Source organism: Apteryx mantelli, chromosome 5 (genome assembly GCF_036417845.1).
Source record: "Apteryx mantelli isolate bAptMan1 chromosome 5, bAptMan1.hap1, whole genome shotgun sequence".
Lineage (NCBI taxonomy): Eukaryota > Metazoa > Chordata > Aves > Apterygiformes > Apterygidae > Apteryx > Apteryx mantelli.
In genome coordinates, this window is record NC_089982.1 from 33,045,472 (window position 1) to 33,072,957 (window position 27,486).

Below are 27,486 nucleotides of genomic sequence, written 5' to 3' on the forward strand. Positions count from 1 at the left end.
GGAAGCCTAGAATTTTCCTGAGAACCCTGGAGTAGTCATACAAAAGCTAGCTATGTTAGCTATGTTAGTTCAGCTCAGTAACTAAATGTAAAGGTCTAAAATGGAATCGACTGCTGAAACATCATGAACAACAGTTCCAAATGGAATTCCTTAAAAAACAGTTTTCCTCTGTGATTGCCTGGACCCTATTTCTTACACTGAAATACATACTTTAACATATTATTTAACTGTCCTGTAATGATTTAATTCACACAGATGAGTGCAGATTTATAAACTAAGATGGTTCTCCACAAAAATTAAACTTCCCCCCTGCTCAAGTCAAACACTATACTAAAAGCTAAGTGAAAACTTGACAATTGAAGTAGATGCTTCATGTAAAAAAAAAAAAAAAAAAAAAAAAAAAAAAAAAAAAAAAGCAGTCTGTAGTCTGAGGGATGTATGAATTTCTCAACACGACTTGGTCTGCTGGATGTTTGAGACCAGTCATTTCCACAGGTTACAAGGGAAACTGACTACTCTTACAAGATTATTAAGGCAAATGACATCCTGAGTGTATGACTGACATTCAAAACTTGTTCCTGCTCTCATCTCAGACCAGAATATTGGTAAAGAAATAAGATTATGATATTAGAGCTCCTTAAATTGTGAACAGTAATTTCACATATTAGAAGAATGATCCACTATTTTCCTATCTTTGCATTATTAGGGAAGCAAAAGCTAGCTTGATTAAAATCAATGGAAATTAGAAAGAGGTAGGAACTACAACTGCAAAGTAAGATTCATGTGTACACACACACAGACACACACACAGACAGGAAAGTGACACTGAAAGACACCTCAAAAGCTCAAAGAAAAGGGGAAAATGATTCTTAACGCAATAAAAGTGAATATCAGATACCCAACAGGACCCAGGACAAGGGTATAAAAAGGGATATGATGAGCTAAATTTGAAGGGAGCCAACAGCATCTCCTGAAGTGGATGAACAAAAGAATTTTGGAACTAAGGTATCTCAGACAGCCTTGCTGAAAGCAGTGCATTAAGCATAAAAAGTATCTGTGAAGTCCATCAAGACTGGAAAAAAAAAAAGAGATTCTTTAACTCAGGAGCAAGAAGTATGTTGAGTAGAATATGATCAAAAGGAAAATGTAGGAAGATAAAATGCCAAAGTGCTGTGCCTACAACTGATGCTCATATAAAGAATATAGGTAGCATAACTAGATAGTTAATACCTTGATAAGACTCTAATGGTAAGAGAGCTGGACTAAGTTTGATGTGGCAAGCATTGTCCCAAAGTATAAAATTCTATATGTATTGGCGTGGGAATACTTGATGCTGAGTTAACTTAAGTCAGACAGCCAAAAGCCATCAGCATTTGTGACATACGGTGCAGAGATGGACAAGAAACACAAAGTTTCGGTTAGTAACATAAAAAGATGTTAGTACCAGGAAAAAACAAAAAAGTCAATGCTTCCCGAGTTGCTGCATTTGATGCCAGTCACTTGTCACTTTTTGTTCTCACCAAGGAAGAAATGAACTAAGAGGCAGAATCTTGCAGAGGCTAAGGACATCCTCACAGAAGTCAAGACAATGCACTGTAAGTTAGCTGATTCCTTTCTTATTCATAACTATGGACGCGGGGAAATGCTAACACAAAATCAAAACTGCAATTTAATAGTTTCAGTTATATTTGATGCAGTAACATGAGATAATTTTGTTAAATCCTTGAATGCCAAAGTATACCTCAACCTACTGAATTATTGATTTCTCTTGGCATAGCAGGACAGATCTCTGCAAGTAGTCAACGCATTGCTAGAAAGTGACATATAATGCAAGAAGGGATAAAGCAAACTTCAGGATTTCAAGTCTACTTGATTGTCAAGACTGAAGAGTTATTGAAAAGCAGCAACCAACAAAATAGTTCAGAGTACAACCCTCCCACAGAGGAAGAAATAAAAATAGTATGTTAAGGACTTACAGCTATTTGGGACACATCTTAAAGATATGACTTCAGCCATTTTAGGTACAGATATCTGAATTATTCAAGAATGTTCAAGATATGAAATATTTAGAAGGGAGAAAGCCTGACAGAAGTACTTTAATTTCTGCAGAGGGAAGAAAAACTGAGAAGGACCCTACCTTCTGCTTACATTTATCAGAGAGTTTTTGGACATGTAATACCACTCACTGAGGATTGTCAAAGGAAAAGAGGAGAAGGCCCAGAGTAAAGCAGGCTGTATGTACTTAAATTTAAACTGGTTATAATTATTAGCAACACAATCTATCATCAAGTCCTAATCACATCTTGATATTTGTTGAACCACGAACTCTTGCTCATCTTACCATCTTCAACAATCTCTTCTTTGTTTTCTTTTTCTTCTTCTAATTCTACTTCGTCATCTTCTAATTCCTGTCCCTCTTGTTCTAGTTCTCCCTTTGAAATTGACTTAGGTATATCAGCTTTTTTCAAGTCAATATCTTCATCTTTCTTCTACAACACATTAAAAAATATATATATATATACACATTTAAAGTCAGATTTCAATGCCCATTTGTGTTTCATTCTTACATAAGTACATATTACTAATGACACATTAAAAGAGCATGTTGTTGCACAAATGCTAAGATTTTCCAAGTTTTATATTCTAGGTAGAAGTTAAAAAAAAAAACCCACAAAACAAAAAAAAAAACAAACCAAAAAAACCCCACCCCACCGCAACCCCAAGCAATAACAAAAGCCAGTCAGTTTCTCGTACCTTTGCTGGCCAACAGAACAGCACACCCAGACCAACAGGGAGAGCTAAAGTCAAGATGTAAAGAACCCAAAGCCATGGATGGTCTTCTGCAGCAGTTACCAACTGAGTGAACATACCAGGCTGTGCATATATAAAAAAATAAAATAAAAATAATAATTAAAAAAAATCAGGATAAATGGAATTTGTGTTTAAAATGGTCTTTAAGTTTGAAGGGCACTGTATTCATTTTTCTAAGCTTTATATTGCCCAAAGAAAATCCTTCTTTTCCTTCGCTTTTTAATAGCTAAAGTAATACTGAATCTCACTAATAATGAGGTAACAACTGACCAGATTGCACATATCCATATGTCCTGAATAGCAAATACTAATGTAAACAGGTTATAGTAAAAAGGAACAAACCTGGTACCCAAAACCAGGGTTGACCCCTACTCAACTTTGTAAAGTGACATTCAGGGTCTTGACAACATTACACTTTCCACCCTCCCCAGCTACTACTCTTCCTCCATGCTGTGCTAACTCAGCTGAAAGCTCCCAAAGTATCAAGAAGCTAAGAGCAGCGGCCAGTCTCCAGAACAGCAATTTCTTGCTCCATCTGTACTACCACATCCTCTCCTTCAAAGGAGGATTTTTCTGGGAGTAAATTGCCCTCCCAGCCCAGTTCCAATTTATACTGTAGAGAGAGGTAGGCAGCCTCCTGGTCCAGTTGGGCAGCTGGAAAGGGAACATCAACAACTAAAGCAGGAAGGTTGAGAGGCACAGGGGGCTCAGAGAACAGCTTTTGCAGTGGTGTGTACAGGTACAGACGCAGGTTCCAACACGAGAACAAAGGCTGCAGAAGGACAAGGCTGTGGGAGGAGGCAGTTCCCTGGCTGCATGGGCAGATAGGCCAGTGGTCCTTGCTCATCCTTTCTGCAATGAAGAACAGCTGCCAGGGATTGGGCATATTCGCCCCCAACGCATCATTTCTTTCCCACCCCCACAGGACTGTTCTTGCCCCTCAATCAAAAAATAGGACCTTTAGAAAGAAAACATAGTCAGTAAAAACAGCCACTAGAGGGGCTCATGATCACGTATATTAGACCAGGTTCACCCTACACTATAGGGAAGAGATCTAGACAAACTGTAGTGGCTGCCCACGTGCAGCACAACAAAACGTGGATACACACATATGGGCAGAAGAACAGACATAGCTGCACAAACATATGTGCATTTTCAGAGCTGCAAAATATGCATCCAAGCATCCAAAGGCCTAGAATTTTTAAACGCAAGAACACCCGACTATTTATCCATTTCTGGAGGGAAGGAAACATATATAAAGGAGTTATGGGGAAAACAAAGTGTAAATAGCTCATACTACTCATACTAGGTGTTCAAGCAAAGCATTTTAATTTCAGGAGGATATTGATTTGGAAAAGCTAAAAAGTGAAACTGGGAAAAATTATTACAGTTGCTCAGCAAAAATTATTAATTGTAGATAAATTAATATTCTGTGAGCATTAACAGAAAATTCTTCCAATTCCACTTCTTCCTCAATACTTTTGGCTACCAAGAACATAGTATAGTTTATACCTCGTTAGCACTTGCTACTAATTTCTTCAAGCCCCAGCCATCTGCTGCCCAGCGATCTGCTACTTCTTTTTCTGAGCATATAATGAAGTTATCAAAGTAGATATCTGATGTCATAGACCAGAGCTCTAAACCAATAGCACTGACAGAGGTCATCTCAAATGGGTGAAGATCTTCAAAATAGTCTGGGTTAGAAATTTTCTGAGGGCTCCAGATTCCCTTTGAAAGAAAGAAAGAAAGAAAAAAAAAAAAAAAAAAGTAAAAGCATATCACCTATACTTCAAATTAAAAAAAAAAAAAATGCTGTGAAATACACTGTAAAACAATTTGGACTCTGACTACTTTAAATGCACTATTCAAAAAGGAAAGAGGTTGTGTTCAATCTTCACAAAAGCAGAATGGGAAATAGCCAGTAGGATTTTGACAGATGGAACTCAATTTTCTGGCTTAGAACAGACTGATTACAATTTAAGTTCAAAATTTTGGGTCCGCATAGGGTTACAGCAGTAACTGACTGTACAACATATCCCTATTCCTCCTGGTACTACTGATTCTAAGCAGTCTTTGTCAACCTCCTAGAATAAATCATCAAATTTCCTACTACTGCAAGAAAATAAGACATTACTACTACTTCTTCCTCATTTTCTCCTTGTGTAATACATAGTGTTGGCTTTTGTTCATCAATATAGCTTATACATTTTTTTAAGGGTACTAGTCAATATTCTGTGTCCTGTGACAGACTCTTCCAGGTTAAATGTCTATTGTACAGTGGCCTAAGATTGCAGGGGAACTACATCCAGCGATCCATATGGTCCTTTCAAGTTCTATGTACATGCAGTCCACGTTCTCAACACTTTGTCAGTTATGCTCAGATGTATCTAAAAAAAAGGCTCATTACTCACTCCTATAAAATTCTAATTGCTAAAATATCATTTGACTGAAATCCTAAAAATGAAGGGCAAACTTTTAAAGTTAACATCTTAAATTCTAGAGAGAAAATAGCTACTACCTGAAAACAACATCCTGAGGGAATGGGAGCACATAGGGCAAATCATTACTCTGAAATTATAAATGTATCAGCATATATATATAAACAAACTTACAGCTACTGTAACCAGAAGTGTTAGGGAACACGTTCAGGAAGGAAAATTCAGCCCTATGAATACCTGTGAAAATTGCTTAAAACCATATGCTCTTTTGTTTAAAAGCCTGTTAGGATATTAAGCTAAAATAAATCAGATTCAAATTCTCCCAGAACAGAACTAACACAAAGGAGCTCTTTGATGTCAGACTGATTATCTCTCGTATCTCAGGAGTTGGGGGGGGGGGGGGGGCACTATCCAAAAGCCAATCTGCTTACTGAGAAGTTTCCTCTTTATTTTATATAATAAAACGTGTTCATTTAAAGTTAACTCCTCCTCCCCCAAAATCCTACAAAAACCTGTGAATTATTCTATTAAAGACACCGCTTTGACTTGCCTGCTCCGTTAAACTCTATACCTTTTAACAACAAAATTAGTATTGTTATTACCTGATAGTTAGGATTATCTATCATAGGTGGTTTCCATTTTCCTTTATAGTTTGGATTATTCATCATGGGACGCACCCACTGTCCACAACCTGGTACAGTCTCACACTTCGGATTTGGGATCTGAGGGCCTTCCCACTCACCATCCATTTCTTCATCCCTACAGAAAAAGGGTTACAAGCAACTGACAAACATTCAGCTCAGACTGATTTGAACACTAAGGGTCAGTCTGAAATTGGAGTCCATACATATTTTGTCATAACCTCAGGATTTTGCTTGCACACTTTTTTTAATGAGTGCATATTTTCAGAGTGCTGGAGATTTTTTTTAAGACCATATTTTCAAAACTACCACAGTATAATTGAATGCAATTATATTCTCAAATCTGCAGATAGCTTGAAACACTTCTCTGAAAGGTGCTTACATCGCTTTGACCACCATACAACATTTAAGTATCAGCTTAAAAGTGTTTTATGTTTTATCATCGTAGCAGATTCCCTCAGAGGGGTCTTTGGTATCCCCCCTTTTATATCTTCACAGATAACAAAAGGCAATTATTGACATTTTCATACTTTTCTAAAAACAACCCCTCAAAACAACAAATATTTGGCCACACCTTAAAAATTCCAACTTGCTATGTCAAAGTAAGGGGAAATGTGGATTGAAGTTCCACAAATCATAATTTGCTACAGAGAAAGACACATTAACAGACCTGTGCTTATTGAGCTAAGTTCTTACCAGTCCTCTGGTTTTTTTGCATTAGGGTCCAGAATATACTCCGGTTCATCATCAAGCCACCCCTCAGGCTTAACAGCATCAGGATCTTCTATTTCGGAAGGCTCATCTTCATCCCTTCAATTACAGACTAACATTACAAAATACAGCACCTGACATTGAACCAAAGTTGTGTTCAGAGGACTGTAACTAACACGAAAGGGATAATTTTCAAAGGCACAACAGAATTAAACACACAGACCATGAGAATTAGGCATCTAATTCTCTGTCTCTAAATATTTAAAAGTTATAATTACACAGTTACAAGGCACTAGTTAGCCTACAAATTGCTGCCATCAGCTGGTGGATTTCAGACATATTTTCCCACTAACTTTTTCTCTTTTCTTCTTCAGTTACTATATGAGCTCTCTAGCTCACACAGAAGGATGTAAGCAGAAATCATTGCATGTAAATAAAGAATATATAATGGTGGGGAAAAATTAAAAAAAAAAAAGTGTTTCTAATCTTTCAGCTAATCTCAGGTATTACCTGCAACAATAGAGGCTTGAAACAAATTAGCAGAAAATACAACTTGTATTTATTTATTTTTTTTTGGAAGATGATCAGGTCCTTGTATCCCCCAAATTATACACATTTTCAAACATAAGTATTATTTTTTAGTAGAAAAATATGTCATTAGCAAAAACAAACCAAATGCCTAACAGCAACAAAATCCATCTGGTCAAATCTTTCAAGTGTTTTTCTACAGATAAAATTATCTCCTTACCAATCATCTGGTTTGACTGCATTGGGATCTGGAATTTTTGGTCTCTCATCCCAGTCATCAGGCTTCTTATCATTAGGATCCTCTATTTCTTTAGGTGGGTTTACTGGAGGAACCACATCCTCAAGAAGACTTCCTTTACTGACAACCGATTGGTCGATTAACATTTCAAATGTATCATCTGGTTTCAGCACTAAATTGAGAAGAAAAAAAAAAGTATTAAAAGAAAGCAGGAAGTATATATTTTACAGAGATCTTCAGCACAAAACATATATGCTATGCACAAGCTCAGGCAAATAAACAAACAGATGCTCACTGACAGACTCCCCACTCAGATCAGGTACTGGGCCTGGACACCGTACAATGAAGTTGCTACTGTGCAGCTAGCATGTCCAGCATCAGGCCCAGAACAAATGAAGCCTCCAGGAAATTCAATAGCTGAAATACATCCAAGCATATTATGACAGATTCAAAAACCTACTACTTGGCCAAAATTCTACTATTATACAAGGACAATAAAAGATAAACCTTTGCCCCCAAAGCATCTCTGCTATCAAATTACAACTCCATGCTGGAAAGCATGGAAACACAAGAACTCAGAGGCAATGACACAACCGAAGGATCATCAAAACAGCATTTACCTCTCAGACTCAAATCTGACTGTCTGAGCCATTTGCCCAAATGCCAGACTGCAAATGCAGAAAGTTCTCCCCCAATGGTTAAATGTTTTAGCAAGTTCAAGTAGCTGATAAAGAAGGGTCTTCAAATTGAGCAGCATTTGACCCAATAACAGACCCTGCATCCAGATCCATTTCTAATAACCAGTGAGTATATTAATTAGTAAAGTGCTTAACAAACATAATCAAATGCCACTCAGTACAACTAAGATTATTAATTTAAAGCAAATACTATTCCACTTTTATGACAGTTTACAGAGATGGGAGCTGAAAACCAAAATAACAGTCTCATAATGACAGTTTGAAATATATCTATTGAAGCTCTTAGAGCTTAAAAACTTTGGACTGAATTAAAATATCCACAAATGCAAAAATTAAAACCCCATATCACTTTAAATACAGAGAGTCGTGATTTTTTTCAACTTATTTTATCAATCACATAAATATGTTAGAATCACAAAACACCTTCGGTACTACTATTGAACAATTTGTTCTATTTTAACAACTATAATGAATAAATGCAATTTGAATTTAAGCATCTTTAATCATCATCTCAAATGAACACACAAACAGAGGAAAAACACCCATTCCTTCACAATAAATACAGGAGGGTGGGAAGGATTATTTATTTGTTGTTCCCCTTACCCCCATTTCTGTCATTCTGTTTCACTTATTCCTATTATCTAAAAATGAAAGTTTGCTATGGCATGCTATCCTAATTTATTTTAAAATTAACACATTTTTCCATGGCAGACCAGTTGAGCACGTTTTTCATTATTAACTAGTGCTAGTTCAAAAATACAATTAATTTTGCTGGATTTGCAGTATGCCATAGATTAGTTCAGCCCATTTTTCCTCATGTTTCTGTTTATTCTTCCTGAAAATTTTGAAAAAGGGAAAAAAGGACCAAGAAATTAAAGTTTCAGCTCTACTGTACTGTTCATTGGTACAGAAAGAGATGCCATACGAATTCAAATAGCCCAGTTAAAAACAGCCCAAATTTATTTATCTTCAGAGAGCGTGGTAACATCTCTTTATACACATTGCTGCAGATGAAACGTTACCGAAACCTCTAATGTGTGGAAAAGAGTGGCGTTTGGCATCCTGCAGGACATCTAACTAAATTCCTGTGAATTCCTCTGATACCTTCCTAGAATACTGGACATTTGTTGTTTTTTAATAGGATTCTTAACAAAATTTTTAATTTCCTATCATAGTAAGTACTGAAAGTACTAATCAACTCCTCACTGCTAGGCTGGCCAGGGCCACTATGTTTTTTCCTGTAACTGAATCTTAAACTGCAGCATTTCAGAGCCAATTATGTTCTGCAGTCATTAAACCATTTAAGCTCAAATCATTAGACAACCATCCCCCAAATGAACAGACCATTACAAACAGAAAGCAGGCTCAGACACAAAGTTTCAGTGGATGGAAACTCATTTCTAATGTTTCTTTTCTAATTTAAGCTTATAAGAATTAAACAATACCAAGAGTATAGAGGTGCGTCTTCTTGTCCGAATAGAATTTTTTTAGGTCTACATCAGGTCGTTTTGCATGTTTTTCATTATATTCTCCAGTTTTAGGATTCTTATGTCTGAAGATAAAATGTAGTTTGTAGTCTTCTCCACATTTATCTGGTCCAAACATAATAGTATAAGGTGTTTTGTCAAAAAAGTATTCCTGTAGAAGCAAGAAAGCTGAGCATGTGTTATGCTGTACATTTTCTGAAGTCACTGTGGGTATTACTTTTCCTTGACGCTGTGGCATACAGCAGTTACCTATTTTCTAAAGAGTGTTTCCTGTAATATCAATTCTAAAACTGAAAACTGGTAGGCTGAATCCTGAAAGGTACTGAACAGTCCCTGTGAGTTGCTCAGCGCTTTCTGTTCCTAGTTCTGACTAACCAGAAAGATCACTTAAGCTTCTTATGGGAACATAAATATACTTACTGAGACATTATCCTTACACTGAGTGGAAATGCTTGTCACAAAACAAAATGCCCAAACACCTATATCCTTCTACATACATTACACTAAAAGACAGAAGGGAACTAATTACTATCCTTTATAGCAACTTGAGTTCCAGTACAGATAAAAAGCAGGATATAATTATCCAGTACTTTATCACTGTCTTCTTGCTCCACACTATTTAATAATCAGAGTATATTGCATTAAGCTGTTCAGATAAACAGTTGCAAAACACTGAAATTATATGATTTTTGTATTTGAAATACACAGTAACGTGCTGTCTTATCTTTTTAAGGAATTACTTGAGGGGAGATGACCACTTAAATTCTAGAAATTTTCTTCTTGAAAGATACATCCTGACAGAGATGTATTTTTTGAAACGAGCTTGTACTTTTATATTTTAAACAGTTTTTGAAGGCAACGTAAAACATTCTCAGTTTAGATTTAGGAAAACTATAGAAGCACATATGTTTTATGTTTGGTCACTTTTCCAACATTCATCTTGGAAAATTTCACTGATAAGGATTAAAAAAAAAATTAACTAATAGCAACAAGCATACATACAGCATTGAGATGCACCCAATTAAAAAAAAAAAAAGAAAAGAAATAAGCAAGAGAACACTGACTCTTTCAAGCTACTTCATCTTACACTAGTGAAGCTCCTAAAAAAAAAAATTGGATGCACTGTGAGCCAACCCATAAACATGCAAGAGTTGTTTTTCCTATTTTCTGGTTTACCTTCTACATAAGATTACAGAAGTTGGAGAATTCTAATTTCATGTATGATTGAGCTGAATACCTTGATCTTGCATCTTCCTTTAAAAAGTAAAAATTTTCAGCTTTACTATCACGCATCAGTTTTACTTATCTGCACATCTTTCCACAATGAAGGCTGTCATGTCTCCAATAGTTTTCCTATGCCCACGTTTTTAATACTTATTTATTTGTATGAAAGTTGTTTTAAGTACAAAAAAAAAAGCAGCATACTGGCATACACATTTCAGGAAAGAGGAAGAGAAACAGGAAGCTGCATTAACACTTTTATAATACATTTTATAACTGCTTAAAAGCAACACCTTATAAGCCACCATCTGCTAGAGTGTTGCAGATGTACATATTATCCCTTATATCTCATACAAAGTCCCACCGTTAAGCAGTACCTCCTGACTGTTGGTTTGCAGGTCAGGACAGGCAACATCTCGAGCCTGTCCTGAAGAATCTCCTCTTCATTTTGCACATAAACAGGGCATCACACTTCAAAGTAATACAAACATGGGTAAACCAGCATCCAAGGAGGTTGCAGGCAATGCCATCTCACCTTGAGCTAGGGCATTCTTTCACCATTTTATGTTTAGTCAGTGTGTAATGACAATGTTCTTCAGCTTGGTACTTTAAAGTCAAGATTATGGCTTCATAGGTCAACATAGCACAGATGTCTCAGGCATAAGCGCAGATGAAAAACAGTCCTTTCTTATTCAGAATGCAAATTATGAGCTTTTGCCTCCACTAGCATCAAGAGGTTTTTTTAGAGCATTCTCTGCTGCTTTTTTCCCATGAACTTGCCTTTCTAGCTTACCAAATCTTGTTTGGCAAGCAAACTGTACAGCCTGATGCATCTCAAAAGGAACAACTGCTATAGGCTGTAGCTGTGATTGCCTCAAGCTTCTGTCACTACAGTAGTGAAGGCTGGCTCAACAACACTAATAACCTCAAACCTGTAGCAGTCAGGGTAGTCAGCTTTTAAATAGTCACAGCAATTTGCTTCAGGATTGGAGGTACCCTTCTCATTTTGTGTTTGTACTGCTGAGTCAAGGCAAGTTCTTCCCATTCATGATGGTGGCCCTTCTCCCACCAAAATTTTGAATCCACACTGGTCATTCTAAGTCTGCCCAAATACGTAATCTTTTTCTGTAAATGCTGCCAGATATTAAAAGCACCAGCTTCCATTGAAGCAGCCACAGAAAATGCTGTATGTATCAGCCACCCCTGCTCTGTCAACACAACAGCCATTCTGCACAAACTTCTAGGCCACAAGTCACCGTCACTTCTGAAGGTAAAAAGCATTGCTAGAATATCCTCCATCATGGCCTAGATTGCCTATATTTGCACCCCAGGGTAGTGGCAGCAATATTAAAGCAGAAACAATCAGTTCATGTGTGCTGGAATTGACTCTGGGCTGGAAAAGGCAGAAGCATTTTGAGCCAGAAATTCCCAATTGTGTTAGCACAGTAATAAGGAATTTTGCAGACAGGCTTGGAAAGGGCAGGCAAGTTACCATCAATATTTTGAGTAGCAATCTACTGAATGGCCCAACACACTGAGGCACTTACTGATTTTTTTAGAACCTAGGATAGCTGATCATTGACGCAACTTCCCTGAGGACAGAGATTCTTCATCATACGCAGTTTCTAAATTCAAGTCTTGATCTCTTTCTAAGATGACATGTTGCACATCATTCAGTAAAAAAACTACTTAAGGAATTATGAGTTGAGATTCTATGGCTTGTATTATTGCAATAAGTCAGGCTAAACAGTTACAGAACTCCTCTGTCCTGGATATCAACTCTTGAAATTTAATAAAACTTTAAGATTAATATTTAACATAGTATTACTCATACGCAGAACTAAGAGGAATACGTTAACACAGTACACTGTTCATTCTAACCTTTTGAAATTCACATTTTGAGATTTCTTATGTGAATCCAGATCTCAATAGTTTACTTACTTATAATTTTAGATCACTTTTTCATTAAAATGAATGGAAACTATAGCAAGAAAATGCTATCAAATATTCCAATAAAAAAACTGCACAGCTCCAGTCCCCTAATCATCTTTGTGGCCCTTCGCTGGACTTGCTCCAGTAGTGCCACATCCCTCTTGTACTGGGGAGCCCAGAACTGGACGCAGTACTCCAGATGGGGCCTCACCAGGGCTGAGTAGAGGGGGAGAACCACCTCCCTCGACCTGCTGGCAACACTCTTCCTGATGCAGCCCAGGATACCATTGGCCTTCTTGGCCACAAGGGCACATTGCTGCCTCATGCTTAACTTGGTGTCCACCAGCACTCCCAGGTCCTTCTCCGCAGAGCTGCTTTCCAGCAGGTCAACCCCCAACCTGTACTGCTGCATGGCTATGAAGGTTCTGTGTACTGATGATCAATCACAGGTATACTACTGATCTTGCCCAATCTTCTGCTTAAATATTTCAGATGCTTTTAGGAATATAGGATGTATTATGAATTATTCTCTTACTGATATTCCACAAGAACAGTTACATATTTCCAAAATGAAGAACTGTTAGCAAATGCTAAGCAAGAAGACATACCAGATTCAAGTCATCACTTCTGGAGAGAAGTTTAATATATGCACCACCACAGTCAATGCCTTCTTGAAAATTCACTTCATATCTGGGTAAAGGAGGAGTTAAAAAAAATTAGACAAATTTAAATCAATTTATAATTGGCAATTCTAACTTTGAATATGTTCTTAATGTTATGTATTAGTCACTTGATTCTTGTATTAGTCACAGCTGTGAAAACACTTCTACGTGGCCAAAAGATTTTAGTTACCACACAAGTCAATACAGCAGTGATGTCAATCAAAAAAAAGCCATGGTAGCAATTACTGCAATTGGTATCTCCAAAAAGAAAAGTTTCAAGGTGTTATTGACCAATGTACAAGCATCAAAGTGAAGCAGCAACTGACTGAGTTCTAGAAAGTTTGTGCTATCTTTGGAACTACCTATATGACACATTACATTTAGCCAGAGCAGTTATCTGTATACATCTACAAGCACAACAAAGCAGGTCTCAGTATCAGAAGCAATATATAGCCATACTGCCATGGCACTGATCACTAATTTAATCGGGTCAGAAGTGCACTGAGCTCCACTGACATTGCTGCAATACCTGCAAGACTTAAGCCATTTTCACTGAGCCACCCCGAAACACTCTGTAAATGTAAAAACGCTGCACTCAAATTACGTATGATTCAGAGTTTTCAGAGAAAGACTGAAAATTAATTAGCTTTTTTAGCAGTTTTGTAAAATCTTTTATTTCTGGCCCAAAATATTTTAGAAGAGCTTGAACATCATTTCTTAACACTTTTATTACAAGCTTTTACTTGATTATTAAGTCTTTCATATCTACAGTTTTGATATCTCTAGATATGGTAGTCAATGCTACATGCAAGTCAGTATTTTTCTACAAGGATTTAGATTACCTTCTTGACTTAAAGTTCAAAAATGTTAAGCACAAACATGAGGAATTACTTACTGAACAATCAAAGGTTTATTATCAAAAATAAATGGTTTTGTTAGCATAGCTGATATTGCATGATGCTTTGCCATTGATTTTAACACTAATCCTCTGTCTCCAGGCACTGTGTTTTCTTTCAGCTCTTCTACTTCCCATCTTCCTAAAACAAACAAACACAGAGTCTTTGAAAAAAAGAACATAAGCTGAAGTTAAGAAATTGCAGCCATCCTGAAAGCAGAGTTAATAGCAGATAAACACTAGTTACCAAAGCAGGGGAGAAATTTAGTGTTGAAGTTAGGCATTAAATAATAATTTATTACTGATAATTCTACCTGAATAAATAAAAGAATTACTGAAGTCCAGCCTTGCCTCCCTCAAACTCCAGTTGCTCTACAGCACTAAAATACAAAAGAATGCTACACAAACCTGTTGCTCACATCTTTCTGTCAAATTACTGATAAAAAAAAAAAAAAAAAAAAAATGTTTTAGCTGCTAGTTCTCAGGAATTAGAAACAATAATTCCATGTCCACGGTTTGAGTATAAAATGAAAACTGCATCATGCCAAAGATCCATCTAACCTAATGTTCTGACTTGGACAATGAGGAGAAAAGAAAGCTTAAGGAAAAAGAACATAACAGATACAAGTAGTTGCAACAACAAGAAATGCCGGAAAAGCTTTTGTTAATAGGTGTTTTTACAACAGCAGAAATCCAACAGTTTCACAACTGTTAGAACGAAGAGAAAGAAGAAAAAAAACAAACAAAACAAAACCTTGCTTGCATGTATAAAACAAAATTTTTTGATTAAAAAAGCCACCCAAGGACTCTGAAGTAGAAGAGACAATCTTAAGTACATTCTTAATATAATCCACCATAGAAAAATGAAAATGAACAAAAGAACTTGCAAATTTTTAGCTTAGAATATTTTTTACATTAAAACATTTTAATAAACTTACTGCTCAAATCTTTAGCATGTGTGAACATCCACTGGATTTCCAATTAATTGAAATTTTGTATGCAAGAAGCAAGAGTACATTTTAGATATCTGTCATATATTCAAGACTAATAGTGAAACTGCTAAGATAGAGATGGTCTCACAGCTCCTGTTCATATTTAATCAGAGTTTTAGAGTAAAAATCTGTTTTAGCCTTAAGAAAGTGGCAGATAGTTAAAAAAAAATATGTACACTTTGGGTCAGCATAGCTATACACAGAAAAGCCCACTCTCTCACTTCGCCAGAAGGGTATTAGTTCTAGCAATTTAAAACAATGCTACCTTTCCGTATTTTAAATATAGCATGTATGCAATGTACACATTATTTCTTACTCCTCTATAATTTACAGAAGCCTGAAAAGAGATCTTTAATATTGTAGATCTGCATCTTTCAGTTGTGGTATCCCACAATGCTTAGGGGACGATAATATATTTATCCAGATTTTAAGATTGTTCTTCATCACATTAAAAAGCAATAGTTGCAAGGCACTGTGTAAGTTAAATACCCACATCATTCTTTCCCTCCTTCCATTAAACAGAAGGAGATTTTTCAGGTCAACTCTAATCACATGGGAGATGAAGCTTCCCAGAAAAAAGTCTCTGGAAGAATTACCACATTTGATCTTAAAAACAAACAACCCAACAGCTTTAAAAATAAAATGTTATATAATTATAAATTCTTCAAAGATACAGTTGATTACACATGTAGACAATATGAAAAACAAGATTTCTGGAAGGGCAGTTATATTTCTTCAGAGTTTACCAGCACAAGATTCACCAATTCTATTTTCTAGGAATAAAAACACCCCAAAAGAAAGACTATTTTTACAACTCTCTGCAATTTTGAAAAAAAACTCTGTCAGTGTGGAAAAAAAAAGGAAGAAAAGGTGGCATTTTTAAGCATGTATTTTAGAGGAGATTCACAGATTCAGTTAATAAAAGCAAATAGCTGTTTCATTCTCTGATTGCACAGATTATAAAAGGCCATTAAAGAAGAACAGAGAGACATCAACAAAAACAAACCCATAGTTTTCTCTAGTCTTTTAAACAGGATGGAGGGAGAAAAAAAAAAACACCCTTCTTCAACACTGTGCCTTCCTGGGAACTAAGACCAAGCAGTAATACTAGGCAAAATACCAAGACAGAACACAATATAAAGTATGCGGAAAATAGTTCAAAAAGGTCTTTTCACCACAGACTTTTGCAATGTGAATTTTTCTGGGAACCTTTAAGCAAACATGACTGTTTTGACGCTACAGACTGAATTTCCATCTAACATGAGGCCAAGCAATGAGAGAGGGGACGACACTGTAGGCCTGGGCACAGCTGTCTCAGTTCTTATGAGCATCTCTTCTGCGTAGATATCACCTCTGCAGCTTCTAAACTTTTACCAGTTACTTCATTCCCTACAACATCTGTTCTGTATGCTTTTGCACACAGAAGTCCTACAAGTTACTTTTGCTTACCACTTTCTATTAACCTGAATTGATTTCATTTGACATAAAAGCATTGGCAATTACTTTTCTTTTGCAGCAGAAACTTTTTCTGTTCTCCCTGCCTCTTCATGAATGAAATAAATTGAGGTTTCAGAATTACTGCCACAGATCACATCTCTTCAATAACAGTTTAAAATCATATTCAGGCAGAAAATTCTAGCCTACAGATTTGTTAATTTAAATGCAAGCCGTAATGATAAACGCCATCAAAACAATTTTCTCAGTATTACCTTTGGAATTTCTTCATATATGTTAAGAACACACTGTACAGGAACCACTGTAGAACCCTACAAACAGACAATCTGAAGAAGTATTTAAAAAAAACCAACCTCATTCAGTTTCACTTTTTTGTTTCAGAGATCACTGAACTTCAAGATCAACTGATGAACCAGTACCAGATGCAACAACATGGAAAATGCTGCATTAAAAATTCATTTATCGACTGAAATTGAAATGCCAAATATCTCTGAAACAATAATTTTGGAGAACATAGTTTTCAAGAAGCACCATTCATAAACAGTCAGTACTGAATATTCAGATACCAGAAGATATTCTGGTATCATTCATTACAATAGGATTGTTGGGATGATACAAAACCATCTTCTTGCTAAGAAACCCAACAGACAACATTTCATATCTCGGTTTTAGGACAACAGCCATTACACAAGTGAAGACTTTTTTGACTTATGTCATTTAGGTTTTTAAAAGTAAGTGCAGTGTAAAGGTTAGTTGTTTCTCAAAAAGCAAGCATATCAGAAACCACATACTGGTAGTAAACATTAAAAGGTTTACCATCATACTTAGCGATGTTATCATCTGTGTCTTCTTTCTTGGTTTTAGACAACACCCACCTAAAAACAAGAAGTGTATTAGTCATTTAATTATCTATGCAAATAGATATGCAAAATCCTTTCAAACAAGGGAAAACAGCATTAGCTTTCTAGGATGTGAATCTACAATAGCAATTTTGACAGTCAGAGTCCTGGACGTTTTTGTAATTTAAAAAACCATGAAAAATAATTAGGAAAAATAATAGATCAGTCTAGTATAACATTGATTTTGAAATACTTCCTAAGAATTTAAATGAATATACAGTTATAACTCCAAAGTTATTCAGTTATTCCAAATAAACTATAGTCTTATATAAATATTGAGCTTGATAGTCCATAAGAAAATTATATAAGCATATTACAAAAGCATACAATGTCAAAAATAAACAGAAAATAGCAAAATTTAAGTGTAAAATCTACAAGTTTGACAAGAAAAGAAAACAATCATCCAAACAAACCTTAGTACTATTTGACAGTAACAGTACACACTCATAGCAAAGGAGGAAGGGAAGAGGTGAAAGCATCCAATGACAAATGTAATTATGCGCTAATCAGTTTCTATTTTGTTGCATACAGGTGATCCCAACAGGCTAGACAAACTCCTGATCACCTTGACACTATGAACAAGGCAGACTCAGGTTATCAAATTCAGCTTACCAAAAAGAGAAAGGGGGAAAAAAAAAACCCACACACGCACACACACACACACACACACATTCCCTGCACACAAAGCGCTCGTCTGGGGGGAAAAAAAGGAGGGGGGGGGGGATGGAAAAAAGCCAGACCACCCTCATTTGGCCGTAGAGTGGATCTATGCTGAGCCATGCATAAAAGTATCTTGAGCCAGCACTGCTGTCGCACTCTTTATTGTATCAAACCACACTACTATATTCTCATTGCGAATTCTGTAAAGAACTATTTTCATTCATTCTGAACTACCCTCCACAGGCAACATTTCAGGGATGAATGCTCTGTATTTCCTGATTGAACTTCAGCCACATTTGTTCACTGTTAAAAAGATGCTGGAGAAGCTTCACAATATAAATGGCAAACTATACCCTAGTTTTTCCAGGAGAAAAAACAATGAGGAAATAAAAAAAAATTTGTTCAAGTCATGCACAAACTCTTCAAGTCTACAAACTTTATCACCTTTAAAAAAAAAAAAAAAAAAAAAAAAGCCATGCTGCCCATGCCCCCAAAGAGCTACTCTGCTCTGATGATTGGCCTATTCAGATTGTGCCCTTCCTCCCATTTTTAAGAAAGATAAAGGCAACATGCTGCTTACTTTCTCACAAATCTTAGAACTATATACTCTGGCAGCACAGAAGCTGCACTAGTTTAATTGCTCCTAACAAGTAATAAAGTATATAAATTCTTTAAAAAAACATTAGTAGCCTTTCACATGGTACAACATAGGATGTTACTCTTTTATATAAATTATGTACAGCTAGACCAAAAAATCCCAAACAGTGCACCTAAAGCTTTGGATATTAGATGCAGTTAAGAAGATTAGCTAATCTTCACACACATCTCATGAGGCTAGAGATGAATGATATTAATGCATTTGAAGTATTCCACTTAAGTTTAAAAAAAAAAAAACTGTAATAAACTCAAACTACCTTTTTCACCTTTTCTTTTAAATCATTTTTTCTATCATCATTATTACTTTCCTATTGCATTCTTACTCTTACAAGTTCATTCAAGTGATATATCACCAGACATGAGACTTTTTTAAAAAAATGAAAAACTTATTTTCCTATTACATTCTGTCTAAATATTTGTAACAAAAATGAGAAAAACATTAAAGTAAAGATAAAAAAGTTCATGTTAAGTGGACTGAAGTTCCCTCTCACTATACAGAAGAGAGGAATAGACTAGAAACACAATTGGAAAAAAGGGAGTTAGTCTCAATTTACTAAGTTACTGCTGCCTACTACCATGCTATTTTGTTTATAGCTTACATTGTGCATCCCCAAGAGATAAACATGTATTACAACAGTATAACCTCACTACCACAGTTATCGCAGCTCAGTCTCCTCACAGGTGGTCAGACAGAGAGCCTTAAGTTCTACCATAATGAATATGTCATATTGCTTCTCCTTTCACCTCTCTGTCTTGCTCTTCAGGATTTTGGGTTTTGTTCCTTAATTCTGATAACATACAAAAACATCTTTTTTTCATAATTCTTCACAAATTGAAAGATAGCTCCTTTATTCAGCAGCATCAAAGTGGACAGGGAAAAAGTACACTAATAAAAAGACCTGATTTATCATTAAAAAGCATAGACTTTCTTTCACGTTTCAGCCTTAAGGGCTCTGGCATTTCAAGCTTTTCTCACAGCAACAAAGTATTCTAACACTTGATCACACCAACTTTTACTAATGGCATTTCTCTATGTTCATAGCTTCTACCTGGATGCAGAGTTATCTAAACTGTGCCAGTGACAGTATGCTAACTCAACTTGATCCAAAAAAGAAAATCACTGATCACACAGATGTAGCTACTTACAAGACACTCCTTTGTTTTCCCTTGGTATACAACTCCCTTTACCTTTGAGCTAGAAGAAGGACTGAAATTGAACAAGTTTTCCAACTAAATGTAGTAAGCCTATTCCAGACATAGAAAGTAACATATACACATTATATTCACTCTTATTTACAGTGTATTCTGGCAACTGACTTTAAATGACAACACTTAGCTTTTCATTGAGCAACACAAGTGACACAGTAGCAGTTACACCTTACGTTTCCACACTGTTGGAAGATGACTTGTAAGATGCAGACAAGACCAAAATTTCTGGCTTAAAAATTGCTGGGTTAAACCTGAAGATTTTGCTAAAGCATTAATGCAGTATGGCCAAACTAACTTCACTAGCCATATAAACATCTAATTCTTTTTGACTGTATGAAATAGCGTATGGAAAGCAACACAATAAATTAATGAAAAATACCTGCTAAAGAAAGTCTTCTCCAAATGAGAAGACATCTATAATGCTGAAGGCACCACCTTGTTACAAATAGTAAAGACAGCCAGGGCACAGGCAAAGAGGAAGAAAGAGTTTGCTAGCAGTTTCTGACTTGGTATGCTACTGCAGTGTGATGGCTGTACTATTCACACCTTGGAGATAGTTCAATTGACCTGGCTAAATCTCTACGTCACATTATCTTCCTTATTATCCACAAACACAGTCTATTAAACACTTCAGTACATCATAAAGATAGCAACATACCCAAAATGTTAACCACCCAGCTTAACATTAAGAAGTATTCAGAACAAGTATTACCCAATTAATTATTACCCAGTATTATTCCAATTCTAACCTCTATAAAAATTACTTTTGATAAAGATACGAGCAGAAAAATGAATAGAAAAGAAGTCCTGCCATTGTAAGTTAAACTGCTAAAACTGTAAATTTGTAATTTTTTTAAGGCATTACTCACCCATCTAATATTCCATCAAAGGTTTCTGTAAAGTATACTTCCCCAGTAGGCTTTGGAGTCTGGTACACAACCTAAAAGACATTTAGAGATACATGCTCTAATAAACAAAATCATTTTTCAATTGAAAAACACTATCATGCTTCCAGGAGTAGTCCACCCAGCCAGACCCCTAGAGATCCTTCATTAGAAACATCTAATAGAATAAGACGCTTACAGCCCCACCACCACCATTTCTATAGTTTGGGTGCATCCCTCCAACAACGAGCAATTTCTCAGACGTGAAGCATCCATGTGACCAAGAGACAATGGTAAATAGCAGAGGAGCAAACCAAGGCTCAGGGCAAGGACCCTTAAAAGGTAGAGGAATCTGAGAGTTTCATTTCTAGTGGCATGTTAATAATGATAAGAGAGGCTACTAGGTTAGTTTTAACTTCATTTTCAGATATATGAAAAACTCATTCTCTTTTCCAGATTTTTGAAAACTAGATAGTGGTTCTCCTACTAGGAACAGTACAGAGCTCAAATGCATACTGGATTATCACTGTTTTTTTCCTCTCTTTTTTCTCCTCTTGCTGTGCCCTAGCAGACAGACATAAGGAATAAAACAACATCTTAGAAAGTTTCCTGCAGAAAGTTTCAGATACTGTGATAAAACCATAAAGTACAAAATCTGCTTTTTGTGTTCAAAGTTCATAATTAAATAGTAAAGTACTGTCACATCATCTCATGCTTGAGGCTTAGGATTCCGCGATAAATTTTACAGGAAGTAGTTTCATGGTCCCGCTGTACTAAAGCCCTAATATAAGATAGTGATGCCAAAGATATGCCAAATAACTTCAAACTTACATCAGAAGAGGAATGAAATGGCAAGTATTTTAGTCAAAATGAATACTCAGATTCATACTATTTGAACGTGCATAAAATTTCTTTCTTATTACTTTAGAAGAAGGGAAGAGAAAGCTAAAGTAGGTCTGCACTATTTGATACTGAAAAGAAACTTACCTAGGGACACTTGAAGCATACAGATAACATATAGTACAGGATATTTAGATATCTAAGTTTTACTAAGCTAACTAAGCATGTTTGTAGAAGAAAATGCCTGGATTGTCCTTTCACTTTTCAATATGATTGAGAGGCTGGAAGTCTTCTCAGTTTGAACATATATCTGCATAAAATTGTAAAAATGACAGTCTACCCCTGCATTTAAGCAGCTCCAGAAGAACAAAGAGAAATTACAAATAGGGGCGGGGGGAGACAGGACAGGAAAACCAGAAAGTTTACTGAACTTGCACCAGTTCTCTGCTTCTTCCCTATTTCTTTCTATACACATTTTCCATTCCCACCACCACCACCCTTTCTACTTGGCACATTATAGTTGGGCTGTGCAGTTAAAAAAAAAATCTATGAATATTGTCCACATCTATTATGAAGCACAGCATAACAAATTCTGAAAGATCTTCTGAGAATAAATAAAAAAAAGAGAGGGTAAGAAAGATAGTTATGACTGACTAAATCAAGAAATTGTTCCGAGCTCAAAATGGGAATAAGCCCAAGCAACATTTTCTGCTTTCTTATCTAGAAATGCATGTTAGGCTGCAAAGTATGTTACCAAGGATGACTTAAAACTAAAGGCTCCAGCTCTAGACTGAAATATAGACTAGCAAGGCTTTCTTAATGACTATCCACTACAGGTAGGAAATCTGATTTTCCACTTTGACATAGTAGGACAAGCTTTATGAATGAATCTGTGTGTCATACACAACAACTGAAAAATCTCAGTTTTGGGGGTTTGACACCCACTATCTGAGTTGTTAAATGTGTGTAATTTGCTCTTTTTAAAATACATTTGTCCACTAATTTCTATATTAATTATAACTATCTTAAAATTAAACAGGATTTAACTAAAGACATCTATAATCTTACCTCTAAAGAAGATTTATCTTTATCAACATCATCATCTTCAAACTGCTTGTCAAAATCCTCCACCTCAACATCTGTGTCCCGATTTTCTTCATTTTCAATTTCTGCAGTTACTGAGCTAATTATCAGGACACCCAAGCACAGCCAGTCCCACTGGAAGTGCATCCTGCTCATCTGAAGAATTGAAAGTTGTAAACTATAAATATCATTGCAGGGATGCTATCAATGCTAGTTCAATTTTACTCAAGATTTAAGCTACAAGAAAAAAAAAATCAAAATAAAAAATAAAGACTATAATCATTCTAAAGCATTCTTATTATTCTCTCACTATTCCCTCATTTTAGGAAAATGCTATATATTAATTTGAAATTTTTTTTTATCATACAATCTAACACTTTTTTCTGCCTGCCCCTTCTCCTTAAGGAAGGGCTTGTAGCCTGATCCCTTACCTTGCCAGGCCAACAATCCAACAAGAATCTGACTGCTGGATATATGCAATTTTAAGAACTAAGAATGTTTTTATTTTTCTCATTCCTTATCAATCTGAACCAGTAATCAAACTGAATCAATTTTTATAATGTAGCAAAAAATGTAACACTTTCATTAAGAAAAGTAAAATTGATGGATTTAGGACATACTATTATCCACAGACAGAATTCCTTATTTGTGTTTTAGCTTTTCTTCCACTGTCGACACCTAGATGAGTGTACAGTTCATATTAACTCCAGCTGTTAAATGTCAGAATGAAGTATTCAATTGTTTCAGAAAATATTTTGTTTCAAAATTATCAGAAGTTAAAGTTTAAAATTTAAATGCAAATAGCTTTCTAATTTTGGGGAAATCTGCAAGTCATTAATCTGTAAACACTGACAGGTGCATGAATGTCAACAGCAGCTAATCACCCCAGCCTCTCAATCTAGTCTGCTGCAAGAAAGAGCAATTGACATTGGCCAGTAGTTTTTGCTTCACATAAATATCCTCCAAAAAATCCCTAATTCTTCACTCCTCATTCGTTTTAACATTGACTGCATTGATTATATTTAGAGCCGAAAACCAGAAATGTCGTGCAGAAGTAGCATTTCACATACTAGTAGTATATTAATATTATTAAAATCATTAAGTGTCACTTACTGGGACAAGCACCTGTTTTCCACAAAACTACACTGACAATCATTATATTACCAGTCTTCTTATCATTACTGTCTGCTTTCCGTGCCATTCTTTACAAGAATTTCCATTCTTTAAAGGTGTTTTGCTTGAGGATGACTACAGTTCCTTCTTTTCTCAATTAATACAAACTCAAAATTTTTCTTTAATTTAAAATTTTTGGTAACTATGGTTAGAGAAATTTATCCAATAACAATTACACCTCCAACACAGTATTCCCAATCTCTCTTTTTAGAACAGGCACCATACATTTGCCTTTCTCCAGGTTCCCGCACAAACTCCAGATGACAAATACTAACTGTTAAGGATTTTTTTGGACAAGGTCCTTCAGTATTCTTTAATTAATTTCATCAGACTTCAGGAACTTAAATACATCTAGCCTGAAATTCTTTCATCTGTTCCTTCCTGCTAGTTTTACCTTTTTGTTAACTGTGTAAAGAATCTAAACATACTAAAAAAAGTTTAATATTTCATTCTCCTTTCTATCATTTGTTATCAACTTCCCTTTTCCTAGTAGTAAAGGAAATACTGAGAAAGAATGTGCCTGTTCTATCTATCTAATGCATTATGGAGTCTTTTCATACAAGATTTAAAAATCTGAATAAATGCTTAGCAAAATCACTATTTAAGTAAACGCATAGAAGGGTATTCCTTGGTTGTCAAAATATACTTGCTACAATCAGTTTTGAGTTTTCTAGAGCGGCAAGAGACAGGGTGAGAATAAATTAAGTGAACAAATCCAGTACAAGATTTAACCATGGGCCAAGTCATGCCTAAAACTTGATTATTCAGTCCCAAATTTATTCAATCCACTTTGGTTCTAGGAATCCTGAATAGAAAGGGGGGAAAAAAAAGAGAAAAAAAAAGAAGAAAGTTAATACACAGGCAGACCATAAATTATGTGTTCAGATTCTGTGAAAATACATAACTTGAGACCTAGAATTTTATGCTATTCATGTTTTTATAGCTTGGTCATTCTTGACTACAGGAATATGGGCAACTACAGCATGTCTACACATCAGAAGAGACATCTGAGCCAGCTGTAAAGCAAGCTCTTGTGACTAACAACAGCGCTGCAATATCAGCATAATATTGCAGCTAATATAATAAATCACTGTTTCTCAGAACTATACTAGTATTTACATGAGACAAGAGACATGAATTGAAAGAGAGGTTATAACTGGATATAAGTAGACATTTTTTCACAGTGAGGACAGATGAGCAGTGGAGCAGGTTTCCCAGAGAGGTTGTGCTGTCTCCATCCTTGGAGGTTTTCAGGACCTGACTGGACAAAGCCTTGAGTAACTTGAGTCTAATTTCACAGCTGACCCTGCTGCAAGCAGAAAGTTGGACTAGGGATCTCCTGAGGGCCCAAGGCAAATCTCCTGATTTCTATGGAACGTTGGTTAATGCAACTATGTCAGTTTGGGACCCCTGCACCCCTGTCTTCTGTATATTCTACACACGCCATTAGATTAATAGCATGCATAGAAGGCTATTGTTATTCCTTTTGATGCAAGAAACTAAACACAATTCAGGATTTTGTAGATTATTACCAACTTGTCAGTGTACTCTGAAGAGCCTTTTTCACAAAACTATTTACAGGAGTAAATTCTACTTTGTCAAGCAGAGAGTGAAGAAAATTGCAATGAAAAGCATTTCTCAGTCTGAGATTTGAAGGTCCTGCAGGCAGTACGAGCAATCATAGGCTCTTCCCATGGTCAAATACTAATTCCATCCAGGATGATGGAAGTTTCCACCCCTTTCCATCTATACCCCTGTATCACCTTACTCCTCCCACATATAGTTACACGGGCATCAATCTGACCAGACAACATCCAGCTGAAACTTCTCCATGAAAAGCACTCAAGCTCTTACACAACTACTTTTCTTTATGTGGGGCAAAAAATGGTACTTTCTATCTTTTATAGAAGTCTTAATGATGTTGTGCTAAGATAAGCATTAGTAAGACTTGACCCAAGTTGCAGTATTAGATTTGTGTAGGTCCCTTATCAAACTATTGTGTTGCTACATTTAACTAACTTAGGCAAAAACGCCAGGAATACATTTATTTTTCAATTTTTTTTTTTTTTTTTTTTTTTAAGTTCGACTCGTGTAACCCCTGGGTGTCCAAGTAGTGCCCAAGAGAAGCCCAAATGCTGTATCTTTACGCACACGGCGGCGGGAGCCGCCCAGCCGCCCCCAGGGGATGCGGCTGCCCCGGCCGCAGCGCGGCGCGCCGTCACGGGGCCGGCGGTAGGCGCCGGCCGCCGCGGCGCTCCCCGGCCGCGGCCTCCCTCACAGCCGGGGCCGGACCCCGACCCCCGCGGCGGCGGTGGCGCCCCCCCACCCCCCCGCCGGGCGGCCCCGCCTCGCGCTCCGAACCTTGGCGCCGCGGGCGGCTAACGGCGAGTAACGGCCGCCGGCGCGCCAGGCGCACCGCGGGGGGGGAAGGGGGGGGGCAGGAGAACCGCTGCCTCCCCTCCGCGCGCGCACACACACACGCGCACGGCCTCGGCCGGCACCGCTGCCCGCGGGACGGCCTGCCCCGCAGGGGCGGCGGAGGGAGGAAGGGCGCACCCCGCCGGCCTCGCGCCCCTGCGGCCCTCCGCGGAGGTCCCCGCTTCCCCCTGCCCTGGTTATGAAACGCAGCGAGGCAACGGGCGACCGCAACCGCCCCGCGCCCCTGCGCAGCCCCCGCGGGCCCCGCGCCGCAGCCGCCCCAGCGCGCCCTTCCCCGCGGCAGGCGAATTACCGGCGGCGAAATCCCGTCCGCGACCTGCTAGCCGAACCCTGTCGCCTTTCCCAGGGCATCACCGACGACGGCTGCGCATGCGCACCACCGCCCCGCGGCGCACTCAGGGATGCAGGCGCCGAGGAGCAGGTGCAGCCGCTCGCGCCGCTCAGCCCAAGCCAATCAAGGCTCCGCAGGTGAAGCCCTGCCCAATCCTCGCGCGGCTCCAACGGAGCGAGCGAATCACGACCTCAGCGAGCGGGAGAGAGGTAGCGCTAGCCAGTCACGGGCGCTCTCCTCGCCGCGTGCGCCAATCGCGGCTCAGTCCGCGGCTGCCGGCGTTCCCGCACGCGGTCCCGAGCCCGGCGCCGGGCCTGAGCCGCGCCTGGCAGGGCGCCGCCTGGGGAAGCGGGCGGCGGCGGGCGGTCGGGCAGCTTTGCTGCTGTCACACTGCAGTGGTTTACACCGAATTTTACGTATTATGCGTCTGAACTTGCTATAGACACTTATCTTAATAACACTTCCCCAGCTGGGGGAAAATTACTAGGGGAGATGGCAAATTCAATTAAACTGCTTTTGAAATTCGTAGATGTGTGCTCCCGCATGGCATTTTTTAGATAAACTTAACCGTCGTTGTACAACTTTGGCCATCTATCAGGGTG

The 27,486-nt window shown here is 37.5% G+C and overlaps 1 protein-coding gene across 1 annotated transcript in view; it reads right to left on the minus strand.

Annotated features, from left to right (window-relative positions):
• CLGN (calmegin) overlaps nucleotides 1-26,900 on the minus strand; it is a 34,968-nt gene extending 8,068 nt beyond the window's left edge. The window contains exons 1-13 of the mRNA XM_067297750.1: nucleotides 26,846-26,900; nucleotides 22,927-23,097; nucleotides 21,004-21,074; nucleotides 17,526-17,584; nucleotides 14,263-14,404; nucleotides 13,314-13,395; nucleotides 9,511-9,703; nucleotides 7,350-7,539; nucleotides 6,587-6,700; nucleotides 5,852-6,008; nucleotides 4,324-4,539; nucleotides 2,755-2,874; nucleotides 2,342-2,489 (exon numbers count right to left, since the gene is read on the minus strand). Of these exons, the coding sequence (XP_067153851.1) occupies nucleotides 2,342-2,489; nucleotides 2,755-2,874; nucleotides 4,324-4,539; nucleotides 5,852-6,008; nucleotides 6,587-6,700; nucleotides 7,350-7,539; nucleotides 9,511-9,703; nucleotides 13,314-13,395; nucleotides 14,263-14,404; nucleotides 17,526-17,584; nucleotides 21,004-21,074; nucleotides 22,927-23,097 (1,663 nt within the window). The 5' untranslated portion in view covers nucleotides 26,846-26,900. The remainder of the gene's footprint in view (nucleotides 1-2,341; nucleotides 2,490-2,754; nucleotides 2,875-4,323; nucleotides 4,540-5,851; nucleotides 6,009-6,586; nucleotides 6,701-7,349; nucleotides 7,540-9,510; nucleotides 9,704-13,313; nucleotides 13,396-14,262; nucleotides 14,405-17,525; nucleotides 17,585-21,003; nucleotides 21,075-22,926; nucleotides 23,098-26,845) is intronic.
• Between the last annotated feature and the right edge of the window lie 586 nt (nucleotides 26,901-27,486).